Source organism: Rattus norvegicus, chromosome 13 (genome assembly GCF_021556685.1).
Source record: "Rattus norvegicus strain SHRSP/BbbUtx chromosome 13, alternate assembly SHRSP_T2T, whole genome shotgun sequence".
Classification (NCBI taxonomy): domain Eukaryota; kingdom Metazoa; phylum Chordata; class Mammalia; order Rodentia; family Muridae; genus Rattus; species Rattus norvegicus.
Genome location: NC_141546.1, coordinates 76,995,524 through 77,020,597, shown reverse-complemented (window position 1 = coordinate 77,020,597; position 25,074 = coordinate 76,995,524). Strand labels below are relative to the sequence as shown.

Here is a 25,074-nt window from a genome sequence, read left to right as displayed (position 1 = left end):
GCCAACCACAATGTCACAGGGAAGCAGCAAGGTGGGTGCATTGCCTGGGGCACTCTAAGGAAAGCACACAGTAGCCCCTGGCTTACAAGAGGCTCAGGGACCAGATGATAGAGCCCTAAAGTAGTGGTGAACAGCTTGGATGTCACTCTTAGTAAGATGAGAAGCCACGAGAGAATACCAGTCTTGATAATGACACAGCATATGACAATAATGCCATACCTGTAAGAGTCTCATGTGGCTGGGTGTGACGGGAAGCAGGGCGTGTACTTCTCAAGCATGGGCACTAAATGTCAAACCACCTTTGTGTACATTTCAGACACCCATAAACTTTGGGTTTGGGGGAGTACTTGGCCTATTTATCTTCCCCAAGTTTCGTTTCTAAAACGAAGGTGGTTGTAGTCCTCTAGAGTGTGCTCAGTAAAGCACAGTGAGATGGTGCATAGAAAACACAAAATGAGACAGGCACATTCGAGCATTCTTATTGTCATGTATAAAAATGATCATTACGATCATTATCATTTCCATTATAATCTGCTTTCTTTAGCAGCTAACAAAGGCTAAAACATTGTATGAGGGCCTGGGAAGACTGTCTAGCAGAGCACGTGTTGTACAAGCATGTGGACCTGAATTAAAATCTCCAGAATCCACATAAAAGCCACGCTTGGTGTTTTGCACCTGTAATTTCACTGTTAGGGAACTGGGCATGGCAGGATCCCGGGGGATTTCTGGCTAGCCAGTGTAGCCAAATTGGCAAGTTTCCAGTTCAGTGAGATACCCTGTCTCAAAAGATAAGGCTAAAACCAACCAGAGAAGGCACTTGACATCAACCTCTGACCTACACAAACATACAGGAACCCACACATAACAAACACACACACACACACACACACACACACACACACACACTATAAATGTTATAGCCTCATGAAATTGTAATATTTTTGTTGTTTTTTCTATTTTCTGGATATGGCTTATTACACTGGTGGTTTATCCAATGTATGAATGTTGGTGTGCCTTCGTGTATATTTTCCTTACATCGAAATATGTTGTATATTATGACCTTGTAAATTATACCCCTTTTAAGTGAAATAATTATATACTTAAATCGTGCAATACACGTTTGTGAGAGAAAAAACAATCATGGAAAAGAAAAGTTATTTATTCCCCCCCCCCCATGAACTTCTTTTAAAAATCTGTTATTTTCATGGGCTTAACCATAGCCATACAACAAGAAAACAATCTAAGAAACGTTTTCCTAATCTTTCACCTTAGAGTTGCGCTACACAGTTCATTTTTGCATGGAATTTTCATGTGCTTACCAGTGTACACTTGTGACCATCCCATAGGAGATGGAGACAGATAGATCTTTACAGTGGATCAAAAAACAAAACCGGAAACTAAAGTCAGCAGTGTGCTCCAACTGTAACTTCTCTCGGCATTCTTCAGGGATGGCATTGCTGTTTTCTGCACGCTGTGTGGTCCCTCGGGTCCTCTTCAATTGCCTGGTGTTCAATGTCTAATGGCCGCCAACTGTTGAGATCCATCAATGTGGCTGTTTAGCTTCAAATTTCATTTTGTGAACACTCTCAGTTACATCAAGAAATGGTGGTTCTAGGTAGTTCTCCATGACATCAGAGAATCAGATTAACCTAAAGACCGATATCATTTAAGCAAAATTTTCGGACTTAGGCACCGTGTGTTTTGCTTTTATGTCAGCAATCATTGGGTCCCTAACAAATCCGTCAGTTGATCCCCTACTAGAGAAACAGTTCTGCTTCCCATGGAGGCATCTCTATTTGACTTGGAGGAGGTCCTTGTTTCTAAGCTGTGGAGGGCAGAGATGTGGCTGGCTAGATATGTACACTCGTGAGCATATGTGTGTCCATGGTGAACATGTATGTACATAGTGTGTGTGTAGGTCAGGGACAACATGGGGATGCCTCCCTCCCTGTCTATGACAGAGTCACTATTGGCCTGGAAATTCACCAGTTCGACCAAGCTAGCTGGCCGTGAGCCGCCAGAGATCCGTTTGTCTCTGCCTTCCATCTTGTCTTGCTAGGTCACAGGCACGAGTGATACCAGCCCTGCTTGTTTCCTTGGGTTCTGAACGCAGACCCTCACGGTTGTGAGGCAGGCATTTATGACTCAGTCGTCCAGCTCCCCAGCCTGGAAAACATATTTTTCTATTTCCATCATTTTTAAAGAACTGTGTAAATTTGATATCATTTAGATAAGCACCTATCACTCAATCTAAATGAAATGTTCATCTACAAAACTTTTTCAAGTACATTTGAAATAACCTCAGCACTGTATTTTCTGTCGCTTCTATATAATAGATTATTTTCTGTCCCTCGCATCTAAGTGTTCCGTGACCCTGTTTCTTGTCCCTGAATGGTGTCTCTTGGGGGTTTTCTTTTTGAAAACCCATCCTTTTTTCATTCCTTCCCTTTTCATAACCATCTTTTCTTCTTCAGAACTTACCAACACATCTGAACCAGCTGGCTCAGTCACTCACAGGTATCCTCCTGTGTCCACTTCTCTATCATGGGAATCACACCCCTGTACCAACTCACACCTGTCCACCACACCCCTGTACCAGCATACCCTGGTACCCTCACACCAAGCTTTTACATGGGTGCTGGGCACCTGAGCCTACGTCATCATGCAAACATGACAAGTATTTTGCCAACAGAGCATTCTTCGCTGCCCCTGTTTCTTGTAATTCTTCCTTTGGCTATTGAATTGAACTTATCACCACTATGAAACTGCATGCTGCTACTCAGGGCTTTGCACAATTTCAAAATAGAGATGGTTTTAGTGGGATCTCTAGTTAACTGTTCAGAATACGATGTAAGTTATGCTCGTGCACCAACGCTCACGACCTATTAAAACTTTCAAAAGACTTATCTACCAACACACATGTATAAATATCCCTTCTAACTTTGATTACAAATAAGTGTGAATCTGAGATCTGAGGGGCAGGTATGATAAACAGGACTTTTGGGCGCCAATCGTGGGTTTTCAATATGACATTAAGGAATTCTAAATTCAAACTCTCTGACCCATGAAGTATGCAGTGGAATAGGGCTGACATGGGAGCAAATCCATTCTTGTTTAAATCCTGGCACTGCTGTGTCCTTGTGTATGACCCTCCAGTCATCTCTCCTTTCTAAGCTTGATTAGCACTGTCCTCGGAGAGAAGTGTATCACCACAAGCTCCTTGCCTTCGACTGGTGACTTATTCTTTGGCATCCTGAATGTACATCCAGAGCTGCAATTCTCAACTGTATGGTTAAATATTCTTTGGAAACTATTAGTCGGATCTGACTGTGCCAGAGAGAAATTTCTTATCTGTTGTCTAGGAAGCCTAGTTGTTTAGAGGGAATCCTAAGAGTGCCTGTGGGGTAGGCCAAACTTCAAGGTTGAAAATGGAGGACAGGACTTGGCCCACGGTCTGTGAGGCAACCCAGAAGTCTCATGCCTGCCTTTAGAAGCTGGCCCTCCAGCCATGGAAAAAGGCAATGTGAGATCCAAGCATGCCCTGGGAATGATTTGGTGAGAAGTCAGTTAAGAAACCTCAGAGCATTTTAAGAGGTTTCTGTTCACTGCAAAAATACACACACATATACCACACACACACACACACACACACACACACACACACACACACACTTCTATACAGGGGGTTTCTGTTACATCTTCCTCCTCCAGTATGAACCAGTGTGAACTTCTTCTTCAGAAGCTTAACCTAATGGTAGAAAAGAAAACAGCTCTGACACCCAGCTTTTCCTGTGAACTCAGGATGCCGCAGCTATAACCAACCTGGGATGAAATTGTGTTCTACCCAGGTCCCATTGGTACCTTAGAAAATGCTATTTTTAGAGGACTCTACAGTGACTTTTCCTTTATGTCAAAAAAAAAAAAGTTAAAAGAAAGGGTCTCTGTGTTTCCCCAAGTGGGAAACAGAGGAATGGCCATGGACTTTTACAAACATTTACAAATACAATTGAATGAAAACAAGAAATAACCAAAGGAGAGGCTGTGACAGCACCTTGGTATGATGAGAAGAAAGTTTATAAAAAGGATAAAAAAAGAGAGAGATTCAGAGGAAGGGAGAGTCCAGAGTAGATGTGACCAGAGTGAGCTGGACTATGTGATGAGAGGAGAGGGGAGAGTAGCCTGGGCCAAGAGACTGGCCAAGAGAGTTGACGAAAAGACCAGGTCACCAAAATAAATGGATTATATAAGGAAGGGTGGGGTGGGGGAGATAGAGTAGGGGGTGATGTATGCCAGTCAGGAGGGCCCTGTAGCAGGTAGAAACTGAGAGATACAGGGAGAACCTTGTAGCCAACAGCCTGTGTAGGAGTGGGAGGGTCTGACACCCCACTACAAGCACTACTTTGAGCAGCTGTGTGTCCAATTCCAAAGGTCTTAGTTATCCTTCCATGGAAAAACACTTTCAAGGATTTAGACATAAGCTACTGTCAACAAGAGTAGTGGAGAGCATTATAAAACATTATCCTGGCAGCTCTCTGCTCCCAGACCTGGTGAGAGAGAGACCCAACCGCCTGGTCAGGTGGGCACTCCTGAGGCTGCAGAGCGGAAGAGACCACCAACACTGCTCACCCCTGCCCACATCCCTGGCCCAAGAGGAAACTGTATAAGGCCTCTGGGCTCCCGTAGGGGAGGGCCCAGGAGCGGCAGGACACCGGCCTGAGACACCACCGGAACCTGAAAGAAACAGACCGGATAAACAGTTCTCTGCACCCAAATCCCGTGGGAGGGAGAGCTAAACCTTCAGAGAGGAAGACAAGCCTGGGAAACCAGAAGAGACTGCTCCCTGCACACACATCTCGGACGCCAGAGGAAAAAGCCAAAGACCATCTGGAACCCTGGTGCACTGAAGCTCCCGGAAGGGGCGGCACAGGTCTTCCTGGTTGCTGCCCCTGCAGAGAGCCCCTGGGCAGCACCCCACGAGCGAACTTGAGCCTCGGGACCACAGGTAAGACCAAATTTTCTGCTGCAAGAAAGCTGCCTGGTGAACTCAAGACACAGGCCCACAGGAACAGCTGAAGACCTGTAGAGAGGAAAAACTACACGCCCGAAAGCAGAACACTCTGTCCCCATAACTGACTGAAAGAGAGGAAAACAGGTCTACAGCACTCCTGACACACAGGCTTATAGGACAGTCTAGCCACTGTCAGAAATAGCAGAACAAAGTAACACTAGAGATAATCTGATGGCGAGAGGCAAGCGCAGGAACCCAAGCAACAGAAACCAAGACTACATGCCATCATCGGAGCCCAATTCTCCCACCAAAACAAACATGGAATATCCAAACACACCAGAAAAGCAAGATCTAGTTTCAAAATCATATTTGATCATGATGCTGGAGGACTTCAAGAAAGACATGAACACACTTAGGGAAACACAGGAAAACATTAATAAACAAGTAGAAGCCTACAGAGAGGAATCGCAAAAATCCCTGAAAGAATTCCAGGAAAACACAATCAAACAGTTGAAGGAATTAAAAATGGAAATAGAAGCAATCAAGAAAGAACACATGGAAACAACCCTGGATATAGAAAACCAAAAGAAGAGACAAGGAGCTGTAGATACAAGCTTCACCAACAGAATACAAGAGATGGAAGAGAGAATCTCAGGAGCAGAAGATTCCATAGAAATCATTGACTCAACTGTCAAAGATAATGTAAAGCGGAAAAAGCTACTGGTCCAAAACATACAGGAAATCCAGGACTCAATGAGAAGATCAAACCTAAGGATAATAGGTATAGAAGAGAGTGAAGACTCCCAGCTCAAAGGACCAGTAAATATCTTCAACAAAATCATAGAAGAAAACTTCCCTAACCTAAAAAAAGAGATACCCATAGACATACAAGAAGCCTACAGAACTCCAAATAGATTGGACCAGAAAAGAAACACCTCCCGTCACATAATTGTCAAAACACCAAACGCACAAAATAAAGAAAGAATATTAAAAGCAGTAAAGGAAAAAGGTCAAGTAACATATAAAGGGAGACCTATCAGAATCACACCAGACTTCTCGCCAGAAACTATGAAGGCCAGAAGATCCTGGACTGATGTCATACAGACCCTAAGAGAACACAAATGCCAGCCCAGGTTACTGTATCCAGCAAAACTCTCAATTAACATTGATGGAGAAACCAAGATATTCCATGACAAAACCAAATTTACACAATATCTTTCTACAAATCCAGCACTACAAAGGATAATAAATGGTAAAGCCCAACATAAGGAGGCAAGCTATACCCTAGAAGAAGCAAGAAACTAATCGTCTTGGCAACAAAACAAAGAGAATGAAAGCACACAAACATAACCTCACATCCAAATATGAATATAAAGGGAAACAATAATCACTATTCCTTAATATCTCTCAATATCAATGGCCTCAACTCCCCAATAAAAAGACATAGATTAACAAACTGGATACGCAACGAGGACCCTGCATTCTGCTGCCTACAGGAAACACACCTCAGAGACAAAGACAGACACTACCTCAGAGTGAAAGGCTGGAAAACAACTTTCCAAGCAAATGGTCAGAAGAAGCAAGCTGGAGTAGCCATTCTAATATCAAATAAAATCAATTTCCAACTAAAAGTCATCAAAAAAGATAAGGAAGGACACTTGATATTCATCAAAGGAAAAATCCACCAAGATGAACTCTCAATCCTAAATATCTATGCCCCAAATACAAGGGCACCTACATATGTAAAAGAAACCTTACTAAAGCTCAAAACACACATTACACCTCACACAATAATAGTGGGAGATTTCAACACCCCACTCTCATCAATGGACAGATCATGGAAACAGAAATTAAACAGTGATGTCGACAGACTAAGAGAAGTCATGAGCCAAATGGACTTAACGGATATTTATAGAACATTCTATCCTAAAGCAAAAGGATATACCTTCTTCTCAGCTCCTCATGGTACTTTCTCCAAAATTGACCATATAATTGGTCAAAAAACGGGCCTCAACAGGTACAGAAAGATAGAAATAATCCCATGCGTGCTATCGGACCACCACGGCCTAAAACTGGTCTTCAATAACAATAAGGGAAGAATGCCCACATATACGTGGAAATTGAACAATGCTCTACTCAATGATAACCTGGTCAAGGAAGAAATAAAGAAAGAAATTAAAAACTTTTTAGAATTTAATGAAAATGAAGATACAACATACCGGGAAAGGGAATAACACTCGAAATGTATATAAGAAATACTCAAGTTAATAAAAAAAAAAAATTATCCTCCACTCAGAACTGCCATCCATGGCTGTCACCAAATAGATGACTGGAAATGACTCAAACAGCCACTGGCCAGGCCACACCACGTTCTCTGCTTCCATTGTGTCTTTTATTTAAGGATCAGGGCATCCTACACAGTGACATCATGGTTGCCATACATGAGCCATGTGCACTGAGCGGGGAAGCTAGTCACTCCCGAGCGTAGAGAAATACTTGGTTGAACTCCCGAAACCGATTTGCTAGATCAAAAGCTGCTCTGCTGTGGAATGCAATAAACTCCATCTGTCTGAGGTATTTCCAGCAATATTGTTCTTCTTAGGAGAACCGGGATCCCATTGTTCGTGAAAATGGTCTTTTACCCACAGTAAAATTCCCAGTGGGCTCTTTCCTGCCTTACCGAACAGTTGGCATCCTCTTTCTGAAGAATTCCTTTGGGAGTTTTGTTTTATTTTTTTTCCTCCATTCATTCTTGTGTTGTTATTTATGCATCTGATAAGCTGGTGTGCGAACAGTTGTACTGTGGCAGCCCACAGTGCTTAAGAAACCTCTCTATAGGATTTTATCAATGCCTTTATATTTTCCTCGTTAAATACAATTGCTACAATGGTCCCTAGAAGAGATGGTTTTCTTAAGGTCAGCGGCTGACATGGAAGTCAGGGAAACCCAGGATCATCACCTTCCCACTCTCTCAGAACGTTTCCTTGTGTTTTCCCCTCATATCCTCAACCTACATGTTAATGGCAGGTCTCTAGGCTGGCCCAGTCCCATCTCCGGGCTTTCCCTCGGATGCACACACTTCTCTCACAGTTCTCTGCAAACCTCACATCTCAGTGAGACATTTCTTCTGCACCCCTGTGAGGAGAAGCTCAGATCCATCCTGGGCTCACATCCCATCACGTCTGCCCCACAGGAGCTGACCTTGCAAGGACTCAGGCTTCTCTAGAAGCAATGAATCACTGTTTTATTTTTTTTAGGCCATATGTGAGTTAAATTGTTTGATGTAAATCATACTCTCCCAGCTTCGGTTTGCAACAGAGTCATTGGCTGCCACTTGCCACTGGCCGCCCCGTCTCCATACACAGTATTGCGTTTAGAAATGTCTACTTTTTTTGTGACTAGCCTTTCCAGATCCGTGTTACTGAGTGTGCAGGACTGTTTATTTTGGCCGAAGCCCCACTCTACAGTCTTGACTTCCCATGCCAACCCAAGACAGAAACTCATAACTTACCAAAGAAAAGAAAGGCTCAAATGGAGACTGTAACTCGGTCTGCTTCCTCCGTTGCCCCAAACCACCCACTCCGTGCCTTCGTACTTGCTTCTTTAACAAAAAAAAAAAAAAAAAAAAAAAAGCAAACAAAAAAATTTTAATTCCACCTTCTTTGAAAGCAAGGATGCAGTGCTTGTTTTAAAAAAAAAAAGTAATGGCTGATGAAATTTTCCAGTACTTGGCATGTTGGAGGAGGGGCTGTCAGGAAAGCCATGCCAGCAAACTAACTTCTCTGCCTTTTATGCTGGCAGTTCACTTATTACCAATTCAAACCAATTCTTTCTGGCTTGGATCCCATACCCCAAGTATTCTGAGTAGAAAGGAAGGGGGGAATATCGCCATTCTGTTGCAAAACCACAACTTCACTCTCCCTACCTACATGGATTTTCCGACTTAGGCATGAGCTCTGGATGTACACGAAGTTATCAAAAGGTTCAGTTATTCACTTGGATTCTGACATAGCAAGAAAAACCTCATAATTTTGAAATCAATTTGTATTTAACATATTTCTCTCTTTTTTTCCTTCCTTGTGGCTGCACGCACAGGGGAGCAACAAAGTAAGTCCTCTGCCCCGTTGCAGCTCTTTGTCTCTCCTGTCTCCCAGCCCCTACTCCTGCATGCCTCTTGACAAGCGTGATTCTCTGCATGTTGGGATGGCCACCCTCTACTGGCCACTACATGGCCACTGAGGCTGCTCTGCTTTGGCCTTTTGGGAGGGAAATAAGTTACGTTTTCAGAGGTGGTTATGGGACATGTCAAAGGGGTCGCTCAAAAGAAAAAGACCAACTCCAAGAGCAAAGGAATGGTGAGGATTTGTCACCAAAGGCTTTGCCAGACTGATAGATCTCAGTGCAGCCGAAGAGTTGACCCCAAACCAAAGCTCGCACAGTTATAAAAACCTCAAACTGGAGCCTTAAAGGGCAGTGTGGCACGCTTTGTTGGCAAAACTGAACTAGATTCGTGCACTGGCTTTGAAGGGGCCTTAAAATGGAGGAGGAGGGTGGGGTCACCATTTGACTTGGCTCCTGTATCCTTAATGAGTTCCAGCTGTGTGGAAGTGGCAGCCTGTGGGGAGGTTGAGGGGAGACTGAGCCGGCCGTATGACCGGCAACACACATGGACGGCCCAAGTTGTTTTAATGTTCTTGCTACAATAGATAAGTGAGAAATTGCTGCTTCACTGGGGTTGCTAGTTTGGTTAAATAATTTTCATGTAACTTTCCCAAAAGCTTCATGCTACTTCCCATTTACTTAGAAGTATAAGTATAATATAGTTGGGGAAAGTAGCCTTGTAGGCAGGCTGATTTTCTTTTAATTGTTGTTTTGGGGTTTCTTGTTTTGTGCTGCTTTTCCGTCATGTAACGGTCGTTTATCCTACCAGGTGGCCCACTTGAAATGGGCCTCAGTGGATACAATAAGAATTGAAAGGGATCTGTTATATAAGGGTTGGCCTGCATATCCAAAGCAGCTGGAATTCATCAAAATTGCTATTCATAAGCCATATGTATAGAATGTAAAACAAATGTGGGAAATATTTCGCAGTTTAATTTGATGGAATGTGTTATTATGGAGTAAATTGACATAGATGGCTGGTACTAAAAAATGTGTCACTTCATAAATTTATCCTCTGATATAACTGCTCACAACCCAGGCAATGCTGTTTAATAAAGTTAAAATATTGCCAGAAATGTACAAAATCAGCATCTGCAAAGAAGGAAAGAGGTGAAGTCACATGATTCGTAGTGCACTTTTAAAAGGAAATAGCAGGTAACTTTAAAAGAAATTAAAGGCTTCTCCCACAAAGTGAAAGATAGTATTTCTAACTAATACCACGACTCTTAGGGACAATGACAAAGTGTGAAACTCTTGTTTTAATTCTTCTACTATTTCAGTTCTTGAATTATAAGTATTTTCTTCTGCTCATTTGTATCTCAGTAGATCTCTGACCAGGACTTCACATGTTGTACATGTTACTTGATAATAAAACAACCAACCATCCATCTGACCAGTTAGCTGTGGGTTAACTGTGCATTAACTGTGGGTACACTACTAGGGAGCCAGCTGCTGACATTTGGAGAGTGCTAACTCTGCTCACTAAAGGAGCATCCATGCTTATCTCTTTCTCAAGCAGTTCATGCAGGCTTAAGTGTTTATAAAATCACACACACGAACACACACACACACACACACACACACACACATACACATATACATACACACATACACACATATATACATACACATACATACATATACATATACATATATACATACAAATACATATATACATATATACATACACACACACACACACACACACACACACACACACCATGGCAAGAGTCACCCATTTGTCATGTCTCATTTCAAGAAGCCTTTTTGGACTATGGATGCTACAGTGGATATAGTTTGCTGTTTCTTTAACTCATTTAAATGAAGAGAATGAGAAAATATAAAAAAAAAAATTGGGCTGGGGTGGGGTAGCTCAGACTGTAAAATGCTTGTCTTGCAGGCACAAAGACCTGAGTTCAATTCCCAGAACCTGTGTAAAAAGTTGGACATGGTGTTATTTGTAATCCCAGCACTAGGGACATAGAGACAGGTAGATCCCTGGGGCTCTTTGGCCAGGAACCTAGTTTACCTGTTGAAAACAGGCTAATGAGAGGCTCTGTCTCAAAAACTAAAATGAATGGCACCTGAGGAATTATGTTTGAAGTTGTCCTTTGACTTCCTCATGTATACATGTACATGTACATATGCTCCCTGCACACATACATACATACACACATATCCACACACATGTACACATATAGTCCAACACACACACACACACACACACACACACACACCTCAAAAATTGTAAACCATTGTTCACTAAACCTTCTAGAATAGGGCTGAAGCCCCTGCCCAGGGCCTCCACAGTCAACCGCATACAGCATGAATATCTGGTAAATAGTGTGGGGGAAGCTGGTTGAAAGTAAGTCTCTCAAAAACACAGGTGCTCACTGCTTTTATTTGTAATCGAAGGATGGATGTTTCAGTGGGGTTGGTCTTTATTACCCCATGCCTTATTTTTTAATTATTTATACTGTGCATAAGTGATAGTTTATGAAAAATACACCAATACTTTTAAAATGCAGTCATCCTCCTGACCATAGACTCTGGCACGGGAGTCTCTCGAATCACAAGCGGCACATCTGTATGCTATTTTCCTGGAGCTTAGAATTTCAGAGTAAATGGAAAACACTGCAACCCAAGCTGTGCTGTCTCCAGAGTATAGATCTGGATTCTTTAGAAGGAGAATGTGAATCTGTCTTTTCCCCTTCTCATGTTGGAACGACTGCTCTGAGTTGTCCCTGAGGCAACATACCTGCCATATAGGAGAGCCAGCTGTGAAGTGTGGCTCATTTCAGATGGGAGAAGGCTGACTGTTTACTGAGCGCATGACATTTTAGTACTGGGGATGTTAACCAGATCCTAAGGAAAGCAAACTGTTTAATGAACTCTCTTTAGGAGTACAATGAACTCTCCTCCCTACACACAGTAAGTGTAGCACATACCCACATCCATGCCCACATGGAATCCCCCACATACCCACATAGAATCCCCCACATGCCCACATAGAATCCCCCACATGCCCACACATAACCCAGGGTGTTTGGAACAGCCCTGGCGCTTGTTTTCTTGGTGACAGGTTTGCCTCATCCGTCTTTCATTTATGCTTACAGTTTGGGAGCTCATCCTCCATACTGCATCCGTATGTAGAGCACCAGTTCCCATGAGAGAAGCACATACAGCTTACATTATGGGCATGTGATAGAATGGAACAGTGACCCTTAACTCCTCATTGGATAGTCATCACTACTTCTCCTGGAAAGCATAATTTTCCTTTTGTCAGAAAGTCACAGTTACTCTGAAGGAAGAAAAAAACCTAATTTTTTTGAGTATTACTTAGTTTCCCTTTGGAAAATATTCATCTTTGGCACACTGATATTCTAAGTTGCTCATGGTAGAGTCTCTTTCCCCTTAGACAAGTTCCTCATGACCACAGGAGTTCATGTCTTCATCAGGAAGGCCAGAATCCAGGCCCTGAGTCAGCTTGGGGAATGTGGACAGACAGCAGGTAGCCCATGAGAAAGGTTAAAAGAGCTTGTTTTGGGTTTGTTCAACTTGTTTGTTTACTGAATAGAAATTATCAACCAGAAATACCATCTGCAAACCTGAGGTCTTCTGGTAAAATTGAGTCTCCATGCTCAGTCCTAGAGAAAAGACATTTAATTTCCCACATAATTTAATTTCTCTCTGAAAGGACAGTTCTATAGATTTAGTAAACTTTAAATATTATTTCTCTATCAAAGAGTTTGGCTAATCTTTGTTAAATTTGGAGAATTCAAGGTAGAAAAAATTTAAATGTAAGAAATAAAACATAACAAATTGTGAGTGATTTTTTAAATGATATTGGTGCAAAAATCAAATGGAAATGTAGAGAATTCTAGACCCAATATTAATGCTTCTAAAAGTTTTACATTGTAGGAAAACATTTATTACCCTTTGGAAGAAAAAATAATAACTTCAGTTTTATTTAACTTCAGTCTCTTTAAATTAAAGGAGCCTTATATTTCCCCAGGAGGAGCACAGGATTGATCACATTTCATATGAAAAGGAGAAATTGAATAATATATTTCAAAATCAGAATTCTATGTGTGTAGTATCTGTACAGAGGTCTAGCACAGTGAAAGGCAGTAACTTCCCACACACTAAAGAGCCTTGATGTGTAAGAAAAGGAAGGAAGGAGAGTGAGAGCTAAGCACCTGCTTTTCTTCACGTTTAACAACGCCTGGTCCAGTGATTCCCCGGATGCTCTCAGCAAGTCTGGTGGAATGAGCAGCTCCAGTCAAGGGGGAAAGTGGTTATCCATCAGGTTACCTACCTATTTGGTAAAACTGGTTTCTACTGGTCATGATAGAATTCTCCAGGAATGGCACCAAGATGTATATTGAAGAGCATAGATGTCGAAATCAAGCTGGTTCACTTTACCTTATGAGAGGCCGTTAGCTCCTTATTGTTGTTTCTACCACCAGTGAGAGATCATTGGTAGCCACTGAAACTCCATCCTCACGACCTAGTGGTGTCGTCTTGACAGTGTGTGTTATATTTATTGGTTGACTGAAGGAGCCAAGAGGATGGCTGGAAGAACACTCTGAGCTGCTTAGAGAACACCTTCCTCCATTGAAATTTTTTTTTAAGTAATGTGTATGATTTCCCTAGTTTTCTAAGGAGCTTGATAATGTATTCCCTTGGGATTTCCAGAGAGCATCCATCTGGTTGACTAGCTTTATGCCTAAGCCAATAAGAATAGCATTAACTTAAGGGAAGGGATGAAAACCCAGTAGTCTCTAAGTGTTACTCCAGTTCTATGTAACTGTGACAACCCATCATCTCTCAAAGCACTGCAACACCACAAAACGTTTTGTTTTCGTTTGGCCAAATGATATTAGAAGAAAATTATCAATGCCTAGGGTATGAGTTCACCACCGTTAATCATAACCAGTTGGAGGAGGGGACAGTCCAGTTGGGGCTAGAATACTTTGAGACGTGATTTAGATTTTTTTTATTATGTTCCTGAATGTTTTGATCTTGTCAAATAGACTATATTTGAGTTATATAAGACAGGACATTGTTGAAGAACTTAGACAACATCAGCTGCCATCCTCAGAAATGCTGTTCTCCTTTTGGGTGGGGTCTTTCGCTGGCTTGGAGCTCACCATCTGGGTCAGGCAGGTTGGTCAGCAAGCTTCAGGGAACCTTTCGTCTAAGAAAGAAGGTAGTGGGTGATGAGGCGGGCTTCTGAGGGGTCGGTAGGTCATATTGTTGTATTTTCATTTTCTCTGATGTGTTCAAGTTAAAATGACTTCTCTCTAGTGAATGAAAATTCATGTTTCAGACATCAGAGCTGTTTTGACATGTTTTTCTCTCTTTGGTATGATTCATGGTAGTTTTTGAATGGGATGCTTTAACCCTTCTCAAAGCATAAAAGTATCTTTTTTCCCTAGTAGACCCAGGGATTTAACACAGGTTCTAGATGTGTGAGAGAAGCACCATGCCATTGAGATACACCTCCATCCAAAAGGCAGTTCTTTACACCCATTTTGAAAGCATTTTATCATTGGCCATGAATTTGGGGCTAACACTGTGAAGAGCATTCTTTTTGAACTTAGAAAATAGGAATTTATATTTCTGGCTGATTTACCTTAGTGAGGTTATTACAGAATGCAGTAATCACACAGCACCACTATAGTAGTCAGAGTTCAAAACCTTTCCCACTGTCTTTGCTCATCCTCTGGACAAAAAAAGAGAGGTACAATTGGTATAATAATTTTGATTCAAAATACATATAACTCAATCCCTTATATCTTCAAATTCAGTTACCTATGGCAACAGCAACCTAAAAATAGTAAGTGGAAGATTCTAGAAATAAGTAATTTCCTTCTATATAGCAAGATAAAACAGAGTAGCAGCAGGCTCTTCTGCCTGGTGCATAAGTCACTACTTTATCCAATGTATCCACTGGATACATACAGTATATCCACACTATGTATGCTGACTTCCTGTTAGTTACTTACTAGCCACCCAGTTTATCAGATTATCTGACATTTTATTGCAAAGTGTGTTCAAGTATAAGAATGATAATACCCACAATTCAGGTATGCCAAAGGAAAGTTATAAAATGCTTCATTTACGTGCAAAAAGGTTGGTCTGGGGAGACAGTTCAGTTGGTAGGGTGTTTGCCACCAAGCATAGGACCTGAATTTGATCCCCAAAATCCAAAGAGAAAATCCAGGCATGAGTTTGTCTGTTGGCAATCCCAGTGTTAGGAAGGAGGATGAAAGGTTCCCTGTAGCTTGCTGACCAAACCACAAAATGATGAGTTCTAAGCCAGAGAAAGATCCCATCCAAAAGGAGAGCAGCATTTCTGAGGATGGCAGCTGATGTTGTCTCTGGCGTCCACACACAAACGTATGAGTGTGTCCACATGGGCACAATTAGAGGCTGTGAGAGACCACCTCACCTGCACATATCTTTCAGTAAGGTATTTCGTTATAGTGGCTCTACCCTCTCATTGGTTTGCTAGTGACTCACTGTGTATACTTCATAGTTTATCCTGGGTCTGTATGCATTGGAGAATAAGTACAGGCATAGGGCTTCATACTCTCCAAAGCCTGCATTCACTGAAATTCCTGAAAAATATCCTCTTCAGAGAATAAGATTCTAAGGTGTATAGATACTGTATATCTAATAAACCACTGGACACTAGAGGTAGCAGATGTTCCTTTTGATTTTTTGAAACACAGTTTCTCTGGGTAGCTCAGGCTGTCTTGGAACTCACTCTGTAAAACAGGCCAGCCTCGAACTCACAGAGATCTGCCTGCCTCTGCCTCCCGAGTGCTGGGATAAGTGGTGTGCACCTTCACTGCCTGGCTCACGGAAGGTGTTCTTTAGAAATAATATAGGTTCACTCCCAAACCCCTGCAATAAAACATACATCAAAATAAGAGGAGTTGCATACACCTTTTGGTTTCCCCATACATACAAACTTTACATCTCTACTAGACTATAGTCTATTAAGTATGTAATAGCATTCTGTGTAAACAGTATATACTGAGGCTTGATGACTCTATGATTAGGAGCACTTGATGTTATCAGTTTCCAGAACTCCATTAGGAGCTCACAACTCCAGTTCCAGTGGATCTGACCTCCACAATCACATGCAAGGCACATGGCACATAAGGACATGCAAGGCACATGGCACATACCTGCGAGGCACATGCACATATGGACAGGCAAACAAGCACCCACACATGCACATAAAATAAGTCTTTTTGAATTAACTTAAAAATTTAAATTTTTAAATTTTTTAAACTTAATTTTAAATCTGCCTTTTGCTAAGAATAGTAACAATCTGAACTGCTGATATAATGAAGCCAAAGACTTGATCAACACAGGATTGTATCAAACCTTCGGTTTTTAAGATGTTCAAAAGGTGAAGTAAAACTGTCTAGCAGATTTTAAATGTAAATAACCTATCTACCGGCATGAGAAATACACACCAAAATGTATGCAAACAGAGATGAGGACTCATCACAACACTGTTTGAAGTATAACACGGATGAAAATAAGAGGCAGGAACTATGGCAGGATGTAACCATATCACTAGGGAGAGAAAGCCAGAGTGAGTACAAGGATTACCTTTAATAAAGGACAGCAACTAAAAACTTCAGGAAAGGAGGAGGGTGAAGAGATGGTTCAGTGGTTAAGAGAGCACTGGCTTTTCCTTCAGAGAATGTAATACTTTGATTCCCAAATACTCACATGGTGTTCACAACTCTCCATAACCCTACTTTCCAGAGAATGTGAGACCCTCTTTTGACCTCCGCAGGTACCAGGCATGCATATGGTGCACAGACATACATGGTTGTAAAACACTCATACACATAAGTAAGTCTTCACAAGAGAGAACGAAGCAACTTTGGGAAAGGAAATAAGTTAATATAAAGGAAAAAAATCATACATTTAGAAATAATGAAAATATAAGTTCTTATATGTATACATGTACGAAGGAAAAAAGACAATTAAAAGGTAAAAAAGCAAGTAGTAAACTATTTGTAGCATACATGAGAGTTAAATATCCTGAATTATTTCTTTTCAATTTATTTTAAAATAAAGAGGATACTTTTAATAATAAAATCATACTCTCCAGGAAAAAGAAAATTTAGTCAAATCAATAGAATGTTCACTTGGGGCCAGTAATAAAATAACCACTATATGTAGGGTTCAAACAACTTTTTCCAACCAAGAATTGTGTGTTTAAATGGTCAGATATCAACACTGAGCTTTCAGGTTTGAAGGTACTGGAAGGAATGGTGTGTCAGCTACCTTTCTATCAACTCGACACAGCTGGAGTCATTGAATAGAAGGGAGCCCCAGTTAAGAAAATACCTCCATAAGATTTGGCTGTCGACAGGGCCTATATATGTATTCTCTTAATTAGTGACATAGGAAAGCCCAGCCCATTGTTGGGAGGGCCACCCATGGGCTGGTGGTCCTGGGTTCTATAGGAAAGCAGGCTGAGCAAGCCAGGGGTCAGCATTCCTCCATGACCTCTGCAGCAGCCCCTTCCTCCAGGTCCTTGCCCTGCTTTGAGTTTCCCCTCATATTTCCTTCAATGGTAAACTACAGTGAGAAGCCACATAGGCCCTTTCCTCTCCAACTTGTTTTTGGTCATGGTGTTTCAACACAGCAACACTAACCCTAAGACAGATGGTCTTGACAGCTGGTGAGGAAGCAGGTGTCCCGGTGTCCTTCCTGAGGCAGACTGGATAGTCTGCCTGGAAGCCAGTTCGTGATGCATGCTAAATGCTGGGATTAGGCTTTAGACCTTCGTGGCCAGCTCTGCCTCTCCTAAACATTTATTATTTTTATGATTTTTTTCCAATATTTCTCTCAAAGAACGTGTCTGAAACTCTTTTGCCACATTGTTCACAATCACCAGTGTTTAAAAAAAAACACCAATGGCCCTCAAAGATAATTGGTTACATAGAATGCTGGGAAGTAAATTAAAATGTATATGTATGCAGAAATGTAGTTTTTTTTTTTTCACAAGAAATAAGAGAACTAAAGATGTGCTCCTGAAAAACACAAGTCTCCTTTGCTTTGAACTCTTTAGATGGGTTGAATGTGTTTGTGTACAGAAATTGAGAAGCTATTTCATTAGGGTTCACCCCCGCCACCCTTTGAAACGGTTTCTCCATCTAGCTCCGGCTATCCTCAATGTTTACTCATGTGTCACGTTCTCATTTTCCTGTGATAACTGCCTTTTGCACAACTTTTAAAGGTTTTTAAAAAGGCATAAACAAATGTAAATGGGTGTTATTTAAATGGAGGCTGGTGAGGAGAAATAAAAATATTTTTTAAAACCGAATATCCAGGAAGGAAAATATGTAACACAAGAATTCAAGTTCTTAAGAAAATAGACTGTCTAGAGGAAGTCGAAGATGACTGTGGGAAACGAAATCGAAGTCAAGATACCAGTAGAAGAGTGTCTGAGACAGCAGACTTGCCATTAGCATGCAATCCTGCTGATTACAGATATTTTGCAATGATTATGCAGGCTTCCACCTTTAATCCCGCCTGTACAGATATGTTATTCTCCTCACTGAAAGGCCATGAAAGGCCCCTTTGTAAGTCAGAAAGGTTGCAGCTCCTCCTTGGCTCCGGGTATCAATAGTGTCATTGTTTCAAATCCCCAGGTTCCAGGGTTCAAAGTCTCCCCCTCCCCATTCTGGTCCAATCACTCTTCCTTAAATTCCAGATCTCTACCTGTTAAAAGTGCCATTGTTCACGATGGCTGTGCCATTCATGCCCATACGCTATAGTAATACACATTATCTGAGGATTATCAGGAAGCCATTGTTCATGGCTGCATATCTGTAGGTGAGTTCTTGTAGAATTGATGAAAGAACCATAATTTGTTTAGACTGTGAACTCTGACTGCAGCCCATGCCGCATGCTACCGTAGCGTCATGCTACAGTGCCTATTTCGTATGAGAGTAATCTGATTTTTTTTAACATGTTTGTGCATGGTGTATGTGGTGTGTGCACATTCGCAGGCGGGCTCGCCAGTGGAGGCCAGAGGCCAATATTAGGTGCCTTCCTCAATCTACTCTACCTTACTTTTGAGACAAGGTCTCTCAATGAACCTGACACTCTCAGGTAGGTTGGGCTGGCTGTCTAGCACTCGTCTAGGTTCTACCTGTCTGCATGCCTCCTCCCCTAGTTGCTGGGTTACCCAGGCTGTAATGGGTGCAGTGGATCTGAACTCAAGCTTTTACTTGCTTGCAAAGCAAGCAATTTAACTAATGAGCCACCTCCCTACTCCATGACCCACCCTTTGTTTGGTTATTTTTGTCTTGGAAAGTATGACAAAAACCCTACAAAATTTCCCACTCGGGCGGACATACTTGCATGAGGATTTAAGGGTCAAGGTCTACGAACGTTATAAGGAACCGCCTTTACCAACATGTTTTATGAACACGTGTCTTCTATTAAATGAGGGGAAAAAAGCAATTTTTGTAAATTTGGATAACTTTTATGTGCTTCCACTAAAAGCCTACTTCAAAATTAGTATTCCATGAAAAGAGGAAAAAAATATTACAACTTTTCTGCATTTGAGCATCAGAACACACTATAAAAATAGACACATGAAGGAGCAGCAAATGTCTGAATTTTTATCAAGAAAACCTGTTCTAATCTTCCAGCCTTCACCATCGCTCTTTACTTTCCAGGAGGCTCAGCAGCCCAGCTCATGGGTCACCAGACAGATAGCGATTCTTACTAAGACGCAAAGTGTATTCTTCACCAGTCATTTATTTGAACATCTTTAATGTAGCCTGGACAGTTGAGACGGGGCTGCAAGATAATGCTATCCACAATGACTTGCTCAGCTCAACCAGAGGTCAACTTTTCAAGCGAAGCAGTAAATTCTTTATGTTTTTACTTCCTTCAAATGTCACAGAATTCCTGAAGTCTGCTATAGCAGCCAAGCTTAGGAAGGCCACTAACACTTTCACATTTCTAATTCACACAAAATACCAAGAGGATTATGACTCTGATGGGTCACAGAAGGGAAACTAGTTTAACACTCATATGCCACTATAGATTTATAGACTGCAAGTGGTCAGCATGCATATATAAAAAGGTTACTGTGGTCCAAGGATTGGTCCTTAATAAAGACAGTCTGTTACAACAGCCTAACAAGTAGGAAGGCCTCTCATGCAGCAAAAAGGCAGTGTTTAAAATTGTAAGTCCAATCATGGAATAGTGAGTCTTAGATTTAGATCAAAACAGGACTTTCTACACTGGTAGTCACCATGTTGTTCCATCAACTGATAATGTTTATAAGTTAGCTTGGCTGTCCTCTGTCTTCTCAACTGTCTTTCACACTCGTGAAGACAAGTCTTACCCTCTATAGTTCTGTTAACTTATTATATACCTAGAACTTGGTATATAATAAAGATACTTGTGAAACAATTAGTTGGGAACCGTGAGTCTGTGCATAGACCAAGGATGATGGTTTGGGGTGGTAGCATGAAGGAGAGAAGTCAAGGGAAGGGACAGAAAGGAGAAATAGGGAGGCTGAGGCAGAACAAAAAAAAGCAGACACTGGCCTGTTCAACATAATTGACTTACTTGAAATTACTCCCACCAGTTGTCTGATGTACATGGAAAGTTGTGTGTTTCATCATCCATCATTTGTCATGGCTAGTGCAATGGAGATGACTAGGTTTTCGTTGGGTTGTTTTCAGGACATGGAACTTAAGTCCCATTTTCCTTTATTCTTAGTTCAGGCTATAATATGGGAATAAAAAGAACTGGTGTGTGTGTGTGTGTGTGTGTGTGTGTGTGTGTGTGTGTGTGTGTTTCTAAAACAGTGGTAATAACATGTCCTACAGAGGAAAACCTTCAGGGTTACATCTTTATCTCTTTAGCCTCCCCTTCTGTACTCTTGCCTCCAGGATGGTCCTCCCCTTGGCCAAGGCCATCTCTTCAGTATCTTTTTAGAACTGTGCGGAGACTCCGTCTTTACTTCCCTGCTCTTGGACGTTTATTCTCAATTCTGTTACTGACTTTACCCAGGTAAAAAGAAATATCTTTATAGAGAAGTAAGTGTGTGTGTGTGTCCTTTTTTAACCTCATTTCCTCATTACAAAAAAAAATGATTCCTTCTTTTTGCCCTAAGTATCTTTCATTTAAGTCAAATCCTGATGCTATTATAAGGAAGCAATTGTCTGTAGGTATATCTGGCAGTGTGTGGAGACATAGTGAATTGTCCCAACTGGACTGGTGGTATTACTCTAGTGGACAGAGACCAGAGACTCTGTTGACCATCCTATAAGCACAAGAGGATAGCTCCACATAGTAAAGAATTATCCTTTCTAAAATTCCAATAGTCTGCTGATGGGAATGCCTAGTGTGAGGAAATGCTATTCTCTCCCTTCAGAAACGAAGACCATTAGGTTCCATGCGGGGAGTCAACCAATCGGTCACATATCAAATCAGTGGCACTTTCAGGATTTAATCTAGAGTAAGGTTTGAGTGTGCTCCTCTTGGGGTGTATGTGTGCACATGCATGCATGTTTATGTGTGTTCTATTTCAATCTAATTAACATACTCAAATTTAACATGTACAACTTTGTGCATATCTCATCTGCATTTCTGATGATTTCCTTAGGATTATGTAGAAGTTGAAAGTATCAAAGTGAATAGTAATTATAGGGCTTTTATAATTACATATTATCTATACATATATATGATTCATGTAGTAGAATTTCTGTAACTATCAATACTAATTGTAAGGATTTGGTTATGTCAGCAAATCTCTTTTCTTAGAGTTATAACTTACTTAGTCGCTTTAGGTCTTACTTAACAATAGGCTATATTAATTTATTTCCTTAAATCTTCTTATTTCATATTTACAGTTTAATCATTTGTCTTTCTCCAAAGTGAAAAATGTCTCTGTTGTTCAGTTTGCCTCTTTGAACTGCAAACATGCTGTGATGGTTTGAAAATGGCCCCCATAGGTTCATACCTAGTGGCACTATCAGGAGGTGTGGCCTTATTGGAGTAGGTGTGGCTTTGTTGGAGGAAGTGTGTCACAAGCGATGGGCTTTGGGGTTTCAAATGCTCAAGCCAGGCCCAGTGTCTCCTTCTCTCTGCACGTGCTGCCTGTAGGTCAGAATGTAGACAGAACTCTCAGCTACTCTCTAGCACCGTATCTGGCTGCATGCAGCCATGCTTCCTGCCATGACAATAATGGACTAAACCTCTAAACTAAGCCAGTCCCCAATCAAATGTCTTCCTTTATAACAGTCACTATGACCATGGTTTCTCCTCACAGCAACAGGACATTGATTAAGACCTGATCAACTCTTCTGAACAGCATACAGGAGTGCAGGGTTTAAGCAGGTAATCTGAGGTCAAATCGTAGCTCTGCCACTGAATAGCTCAGTGACTTTGTGTGACTCATGCCGAGTTCCTGTCTTCATGCGTTAAATAAATCTAGATGGCATCCCCTGCCTCACAGATTTAACTGAGCTATGCTTGTGAAATGTGTAGAAACTGTGTAAAATACAGTGTGGGAACAAAGTAAATTCTCAGGCAGTACTGGCTACTTCAATATCCTCTGCCTCTCCGTGTGTGTGTGTGTGTGTGTGTGTGTGTGTGTGTGTGTGTGTGTGTGTGTGTGTGTGTGTTGGGGGGTGGAGAACTTGCTTGCTTGCTGTCATGTCTTTGACGCTCTCTGAAAGCTTCATACATGATTTTGGACCATTAAGCTACTCTGACTCCTATTGCCATCCCCATTCTCCAAATACCTTCTGGTTTCAAATGCACTTGCAGGCTCATGATGGCCATCAGCTGGACTTCCTATTACCAAGTAATGACTTGGCTCTCCCATTCAGGATGCCTTGTGCCCCAGTCCTCCCTTGGCACAGTGTTCAAATACCCTACTATTGACCCATCCCCAGCCCTGATGGCAAGAGGTCAAATCCCTGCCTGTGGATCATCTATAAAACCAAACAAGTTGGTGAGGAAGGTGAGGACCAACACCCAAAGATGTCTCTGACCTACATAGATAACATCATGACACACATGTGTCCATACTTATATATGAACAGACACGTACGTATATACATATGCATACCAAAAAAGTTTACTATAATTCTTTTACTACTTGTGCTAGCTATTTTTTGTCAACTTGACACAAAGTGGAGTAACCTGGAAAGAGGAAGACTGAACTAATGAATTAGTTTCATCAGACTAGACTGTGGGCATATCTGTGGACTGTTGTTGTTGTTGTTGTTATTATTATTATTATTATTATTATTATTATTAATGATCAGTGTGGAAATGCCCAACCCACTATGGGTAGTGCCACATAAGACAGGTGGTCCTGGGTTGTACATAAAAGCAAGCTGAGCATGTCATGGCGAACAAGCCAGTAAGCAATTTCCTCCCATGGTTCCTGCCTCTGTTTCTGTTGATTTCCTAACCCGCCTTCCCTCAACAATGGACTGTGCTGTGAATACACCAAATAAACCCTTTCCTCTACAAGTTGCTTTTGGTCATGGTGTTTATCACAACAGCAAAAGAGCAAACCATGATCGTGCTATTCTAAGTACTAACCATGGCCAAAAGGTAGGTTACAAAAACTGATGAACTGCCTTCTCTCAATAGAAGGTTTCAAGACCTCTTTATGTTTTGTTTTGCTGCTCCTAGTAAGCGATATGATGGTGAGAACCGTTCCAAGTCTGACTAACCAGGAAATTCAGTGTTTGAATTTGTCCCTCCCAAAGTCACTGCCAGCTGTGAACAGCAGCAGATCGTCATGCTAGTAGCTCGGTAGCCTGTGAATGGGCTCTGTTCACAGCTGGGACACTGACAGTGGAGAGCCATTCAGTTTTCTCATTAAAGATGACAGTTGGCAGTCCCCAGGCTGGAAGAATGGTCTAGAGAGGTCCAATACATTTTCTCATGGCACAGGATCAGAGCTTCCTCAGCCCACCGGGTCTGCCCCTGCAGCTCATACCAGCTCACCCTTTCTGTATATTTGTTTTCTCACAGAAGCCATTACCATAACTCTTTGTACTTCTGTGCTAAGCCAAACTCTGAAAACATTCGTGGAGTTTTTCAAATGAGCCTTAGTGTATAACCAATACTTCATTATGGTTTTAAATGCAGAATAAACTGCATCTGTTCTTGATATGTGTAAATAAGCAGAAAGTTAGTCTGTGCAGATAGCCTTGTTTCCTTGCTTCCAGCCCATGACTTTTATGATTATTTTATGGAATAGCATTAACCTGTTTAAGAAGGTTTTCTCCCGTTTTTCTCATTGGTAATCCCCATACTTTCTTTCAGGCCAAGGGTGGCCATGCTGTTTATTGTCTTTTGTTTTACTAACTAGGAAATAAATTTTAACTCGTTTTGAGGGAGAGTTGAGAGGAAGCTCTGGTTGTGAAATAGATGGTGGTGGTTGGTATATCGTTATTCCTTTTCAAAGTGTTTGTTCCCCTGTCACCTTTGGAATCCTGTCAGAGTCTGTGCCTATGTGGGCTGCCAGTTTGACTCTGACGGCATTGCATCTTTGAATTTGCTGCTTCTGGGAAATGGACCCAGTCAGAATGCTCCTCTTTAATGCTTTTATTCAAACCGCCTTGTCTATTTCTACTTCTCTTTCCCAGTCTGCTAGGACATTTATGTCAGCTTATATTGCTTTAGAAAACTTATTTCTGCTGGTACCAGCATCCAAGAATCAGTCACCTGCCTAGTAGTCAATGGTATGATGCCCTAAGAGACTATCTACTCCATCAGAGTGGTACCTTCTGATTTAGATGTTGCCATTCTGTGATTAGAGACCAAAGCCCTCAGCCATTCATCAAATGCTTAGTTTGGTCAGCCATATT

The 25,074-nt window shown here is 41.5% G+C and overlaps 1 protein-coding gene and 1 long non-coding RNA gene across 11 annotated transcripts in view; one reads left to right on the top strand and one right to left on the bottom strand.

Annotated features, from left to right (window-relative positions):
- Dnm3 (dynamin 3) overlaps positions 1–25,074 on the top strand; it is a 485,732-nt gene that overhangs the window by 389,061 nt on the left and 71,597 nt on the right. The window contains exon 18 of one of the 10 annotated variants that reach the window (XM_087579969.1): positions 9,104–9,293. Coding sequence (XP_087436095.1) covers positions 9,104–9,247 — 144 coding nt within the window. The 3' untranslated portion in view covers positions 9,248–9,293. 10 annotated transcript variants of the gene reach the window in all.
- On the bottom strand, positions 14,154–14,897 carry LOC148001728 (uncharacterized). The gene is made up of 2 exons (XR_015636105.1): positions 14,808–14,897; positions 14,154–14,475 (listed from the first exon to the last, which is right to left on the bottom strand). It is a non-coding gene; the product is annotated as an uncharacterized LOC148001728 (long non-coding RNA).